The 6,356-nt window shown below is 35.1% G+C and overlaps 1 protein-coding gene across 7 annotated transcripts; it reads left to right on the top strand.

Moving 5' to 3' along the window:
• The first annotated feature begins 1,039 nt into the window (after window positions 1-1,039).
• Window positions 1,040-5,742, top strand: LOC109190252. Of its 7 annotated transcripts, XM_019340725.1 has the most exons (6): window positions 1,042-1,320; window positions 3,098-3,358; window positions 4,292-4,436; window positions 4,531-4,632; window positions 5,279-5,352; window positions 5,461-5,742. In XM_019340725.1, the coding sequence occupies exons 2-6, from the start codon at window positions 3,181-3,183 to the stop codon at window positions 5,574-5,576; spliced, it is 615 nt and encodes a 204-aa protein (XP_019196270.1). In that variant the 5' UTR covers window positions 1,042-1,320; window positions 3,098-3,180; the 3' UTR covers window positions 5,577-5,742. The 7 variants fall into 7 exon arrangements, with proteins under 7 accessions (XP_019196269.1, XP_019196271.1, XP_019196268.1 ...); XM_019340724.1 differs by having other exon boundaries at window positions 1,040-1,320; window positions 3,130-3,358; window positions 5,279-5,742; XM_019340726.1 differs by having other exon boundaries at window positions 1,040-1,320; window positions 3,098-3,365; window positions 5,279-5,742.
• The last annotated feature ends 614 nt before the right edge of the window (window positions 5,743-6,356 follow it).

Raw genomic sequence — 6,356 nt, 5'->3', positions numbered from 1 at the left:
GATTTCTAGAGTACTATTGTAGTTTACTAAGTCCTTAAAAATTTGTAATATTAAATACTATGTACTAAATTTTTAGTATAGTTTAAGATTTGTAGTAATCATCCACCTTAAATATCAATTCTTATTGTAATTGTATATATATTTATATATGTTCATAATTTTATCATAGCAATTCACACATAATTATTAAATAATAAAATTGATATTATATATGAATAAACCTCATATAAGGTATATTTTTATAACATATTTTCGGTGCGATGCACGGGACAAATACTAGTTTATACTAATAAAGTACAAAATCTCATAAACACAAAAAATCATAATATAAGACACAACATTATGGATCATGAATTGAAACGAAGTACATAATTTATACTCGTAAGGTATAAAACTTCACACAAGGCATAAAAATCATAGTACAATTCACATACACGTGTTATATATTTACTTATTTTTCAAATCTGATTTAGTTACAAAATTTGTGTTCATAGGCACAAAATTTCATAACACAAGATACAAAAATTCATAACATAAAACACACTTACTAATTTGTTCTAGGTACATAATTCATACTCTTAAGGTATCAAATTTTATAACGCAAGACACAAAAAATTCCAACACAAAACACATAGTCACATACATATGAACCATAGTCCACAATGCAGCGTGATCCCTGATCCATGATATAAGGATTGCTTGCCTTGACCTTGACGGTAAATTATACCATGGGCTAATGTTCACCTTGCATTGTAAATTATTGTCTAAAATAACATTCAAATAATATGTCTGCACTTAACATATTACATGTCTTTAGTTAATAGATTATGTACATGTGAATAAATTGATATCACATAACATGTTAACTATATACATTATAAACATATAATATAATTACCATACAATGTATTTGTAGTTAATAAATTATATATGTCTTCAATTTATTTACAAAATGTATACTCCGTAATTTTTAACTGCAAACTCATAATTTTTAAATTATAATCTATAGGATTGAACCTTAACTACCTTCTAGGTTTCTCCCCTGCGGCACTCCCTTACGGCTCAGGCCCTCTGCAGTGCCCCCGCTCCTGATATCGACAGTCCAGTACCCTGTACCCACTACCTCAGCCCTCAGCACGACGCCAGCGACCGTAACTCCTCGACTCTAGATCGGACGGCGAGCAGTCAGCGACTCAGCGGACCTCACTCCTCTGCCTCACTGTAACTCCTCGGCTCTCACAGTGAGGCGTCGCACAATCGAAGCCAACAACAAAATCGTGAACTCCGCCCCAGCAAAATCGTCAACAGATACTCCTCAAGGTAAGTGTTTAATTTTTAACCAAGGGGTAAGCAACGCCTTTGTACTAGGTTTTGCTTTCATTATGGCAATCAGAAAATTAATTTCATCTTATAACTTGTGTGTTAAAAATACTTGTGTTTATTCAGCTTAATCTTAGACTTTTCAGGTTTTATTATGCATTTTGCACCAAGTTAAGTAATAAGTACTGCAATAGTACAATTATTTTAAGCTTACATTAGAAGTTCATATTACAAGTACTCAGTTCAAGCTCCAATAAACTATTACATGATAATGCATTTGCTACTAAATACTAGCTACCACATGCTTAGCTCACTGGTTCAGTAGGAAGAGACCAAGGTTCAAAACTCGGCAATATTAGTGTTGGGATTATGTCCAAAGTGGGCAGATCCCGACTGAGCCATTGAGTTACCGTGGGGAAGAAAATGGTAATTACTCTCGTACTAATAACCATTCAATTCAACTACAATAATCCACCATAGGAAGTTACTATCACTTCCTACATGTAATAGAGTCAATAGTATTAAAAAAAACATGTGAGATAATCAATGCCACATCCAAGCCATAATAGAAATGCAACTTCCTATGACTTTCATTATTATCCCAACGCTTTAGCTTCATCAATTCAAGATTGTTTTTTTTTTTTTTTTTTTTTTTTTTTTTGTTGCTTTGTAATTTATTTATTTTTGTTTTTCAACTTCAAGTTTTAACATCTCAATTCGTTGTCATTTTTGTCAAGATGCTTTAGTAGTCCTTTGACGACCTTACACAATGTAGTCCTTTGACGACCTTACATAACGTGCTTGAAAACATCTATATCAATGCACCTAAATGCTTCATAGTAATTATTTGTCTAACAATCCAAAATTAGGAAATTTGAATCAAACCACAACATACAATTAAAAAAAATCAAATGCAAAAGTAATTATTTTTTTTTGCATACATTTACTCCATATCATGGACGTTCTTGGTATCATTTACTAGGATTCGCATAACTCTAAGACATTCAAATTAGTAATTGCATTTACATCAGAATTTCACAAAACTTTTGATGATGTACATTATTTGAATTTGTAAAATTTATTTATTTATTTTTTTTAATACACGTTATAAAACTATAAAAGTTTCTATGAGATTGACTTTATCTATTAGTTAAGTTGTTTTATAGAATGCAACCTCGTTGTTTATTCCTTGGAGAACAGTTATATTGAATTGATTATATGTTTTAGAATTGATGGTGATCTATTTTTAAGCTCATAATCAGCTGGAATATGCTGGAATTTAGTCTAATTGTGATATGAGATTTCTGTGCATTTAACTGTGGTATCAGTTAAGGCATAACTGTCTAACTGTATCATCTTTGCGTTGGTAGACTTCTTTGTTAGATTGTTCAAATACTCGAACTTAAAAGCTCAAGCTATGGCTCGAAAACGCAAGCTCAAATCGAGCCAATCGAACTGAGTTCGAGCAATATGAAAATTAGTGAGCCAACCTCAAGTTACAATTTTAAAATTTGATTGAACTCGAGTTTGAGCCACTATATATTTATTGAACTTGAGCTTGAGCGAACCCAAATTCGAGCTATGCTCGGCTCGTTTGCAGCCCTAGATACAATAATTGAATCTCTCTTATGAATTTCCATCCACTTCAAATTGATTCCCTTTCCTGCTTCCCCACATTCCTTAATTCGCTCAAATCCTCAAACCAACACTTGCATTTATACAAATACATATCAGATCTCAAATTCATTCAGATAAATCTTGGCAATTCTGGTGGCAGTTTTGTTCAAGAAACCTCCGCTATTCCTGCAGCTGTACGAGGAAAAGCCGAAACCCTAGGGTTCTTCAATTTAAGTCTACAGGATGGGAGATGGGTTGAAGAATTTTGACGTAGAGAAGCTCATGTTGTGGAGCAACGACCTCGTTGAGGTCTTGAAGGATGGCGAAGATGTCAATTCTTTGAAGCAGCTATTGGAGCAATCTAACTCCCTTCAATCTCAGTGCAATACTGATTTTAACGACACCCAGAGGTCCATTGAAGGTAGTTAGTAAGTCTTCTCTCTTTTTGGCTTTACTTGTATAAAGAAACCGTTTTTCTGTGGTTCAGTATTGTTAAATTCCAATTGTTACTTGAGATAACAAGTAATCTGTATGAAATGTCGGATGAAATTAGATGCGCAGTTACTCTGGTTAATAATTCAATTTCTCACTTCCCATTGGGAAGGGGCAAGTAATTGAAACTTTGGAGGGAAGAAGGGTTAATGGAGCTAATTTGTTGAAGCCGCTATTTGGGTGATGCTTATCAGAATGTAGAAATTTTCTACTTTCTCTTAGTGCTCATGGATTTCGTAAAAAAATATCTTGCTTAATTTGAAGACTGTATAATTTACTGGTTTGCAATGTTGTAGAAGGCGCTAGGCGCTAGTCGGCCCCCGGGGGCACCTACTCGCCTAGAGCGCCTAGGCACTGGCGGCCTAGTAATCCGAGTATATCGTCTCCACTTTCCACTTAGGGATAGGAGTTGTTAGACTGTTATAATCTCCCGTACTAGTCAACTGCATATGTTAGATGGTTAGTTGAGTACATGGCTGGAGAGATATAGCAGAGGAGTAGCCGAGTAGACAAAAAAAATCACTCGCCTGAGTTGAGCGCCAACCCGGCCGAGTTAGGGACCGACTCGGTCGAGTTAGGCAACCCGACTAGGCCGAGTTAGGCGCTCAACTCGCTCGAGTTGGCACCTAGGGTGCCTAATCGGTCGGTAAGTCGGTCAACCGACTTAAAACCGCCTAGAGCTGAAATCACCTCGGCCTAGCGGCGCTTAGGCGGCCGCCTAGGCCGATTTTTACAACACTGCTGGTTTGGCTGTGTAGTGAGTTTCATAGGTAAATTCATTTGATTTTGAGGATTTCAGCTTGCCAATTTGCTCTGGTGTTAAAAAAGTGATGTGTTTATTTTTGTGCATAATGTGCTTTAGATTATGAAAAGAAGGTAGATATGTGCAAACGTAAAACCCTGGAAGCAAAATCTGAAGCTTCTTCAACTGATGCTGAAATAGAATCACTACAGAAAGATCTTGAAGAGGAGTTTCAAAGAGAAAGCCTGTTAAGAGAAGAGCTAAGATGAGTATTTTGACAGCCCTGGCTTTTGATATCTTAGAAACTTTTGCCTGTGTTATTGATCAGTGGTTTGTTTGTTTATTTGTAATGTCATCACGGTTATTTCAGAAGAAATGAATGATTTAGAGCGTCAAAGATTCTCCATTGGAGAACAAAGGAAATCCCTTAAGCAACTTGAGCGAGATGACTCAAGAGCAGAGTAAGCTCATCTTGATATATAACAGCTATCAATATATCAGCCATGTTGGTTTATGCCTACTTTAAAACTTGCATAATTGTGATGTCAAGCTTAAAATTGGAAATTATATGAATAATGGGTTACTATGGATGCAATGCTTTATGATGCAATCCAAGTGCACTGCTGCTATCACATGCAGTTCTTTAGATTTGTATATTATGCCAAAATTGAAATTTAGAATCAGAAATAATGCTTTTGATGTGAGATGTCATTTTGGCCCTGTTTGGTAACATAGTTAGCTTATTAGGCAATTTTGGCTTATTTGATCACTATTAACTGTTTGACTTGGTTAAACAATCAATATGAGTGTTTGATTAATTAGCTTTTTGTAACAACTTATTGTTCCAAAATGCTAAAATTAAAAAAAAAAAAAAACTGCTCAAAGTAGCTTTTTCGATAAGCTTTCTGAGAAAATCATTTTGCATGTAATCAGCTATCAACTAACAATTAATTTACCAAACACTTTTCTACAATCAGCTAATGATATCAATTAGTCAGACCCACTAATCCAATCAGCTAACAGCTATTTACCAAACACCTTTTACCGCAGAACCCTCCCTCTCCTGTAACTGTAAGTAATAGTAACCCCTTTGTTTTGATTTTGCAGGAGGATGTTATCATTGTTTGCTTCGGCTACAAATATTATACCAAGCTTGGATGATCAATCAAAGATATCTGGCTGTATCCTTATTGAAAAATTAATGTTTATTTATTTTTCCTTTCTCTCTTGCCATGTGGATGTACTCATTCACCATCTGCTGCAACTGGATAGTCCTTCACTCAACACAGATATCGTTCAGAGAGATAAAAATGTGGTTGAAGATTTTGACTTTGGTCCAAAAGATATGTCCGAGTTTGAAACGTGTAACTGCGTTTGGAAGATGATAAACTTGGACACATTATAGTTTTTTGAGCACAATTGTCTAATGTTGTGTATATGTATGTTTAAATTGCGAATACAATTATGATTTCTTTTGCAATCTTGTGTGTAGCTGTCCCTTTGTGATACTTCTTGCGGAAGTACAGAACTGCTCTATAACTTGATATGAATTTGGAATCTATTTATCTTCATGTGAGAGAAATTGGAATCTAGCCTTTTATCGCAAGTTTGAGTGCAGGAAAATGGGGCTTTGCTTCATATTCAAAAATGTATATATGATGCTGCAACTGAGAATTGTCTGTAATCTGAGTTTTGATTTTATGGATATATATATATATATATGGATATATATATATATATATATATATATATATATATATATATATATATATATATATAGCCCACACCCCCACATGACTACTGAATCACAGGGTTGTAAAAGGCGTTAGACGCTTATCGGTTGGGCGGTGGATAGGCACCTAGTTGCTGCCTCGGTAACACATAAGTTCCTTAATAAAAGCATTAAAGCCTAACTTTAATCCAAAGCTTAAAAGTTTAGTCCAAATTCAAACTTTCCAAAGTTGCGACGATGGGCTTTGACACCTATAAAAGGCAACCGAGCGATGGACGATTGTGAGGGTGCAAAGTCCAACGAAGATAGCGGAGATCACAGAGGACAAATGGACGACTTGTTTGACTAGTTGGTTGATTTTTTTGACTAATTGATCAACTCAATTGACTAGTCAGGCGGTTACCTAAGTGAGCACTTACATCAGAATATGTAATGGCCTAAGGATATCTAGCG

Source organism: Ipomoea nil, unplaced genomic scaffold (assembly GCF_001879475.1).
Source record: "Ipomoea nil cultivar Tokyo-kokei standard unplaced genomic scaffold, Asagao_1.1 scaffold1576, whole genome shotgun sequence".
Classification (NCBI taxonomy): Eukaryota; Viridiplantae; Streptophyta; class Magnoliopsida; order Solanales; family Convolvulaceae; genus Ipomoea; species Ipomoea nil.
This window is presented reverse-complemented; position numbering and strand designations above follow the sequence as displayed.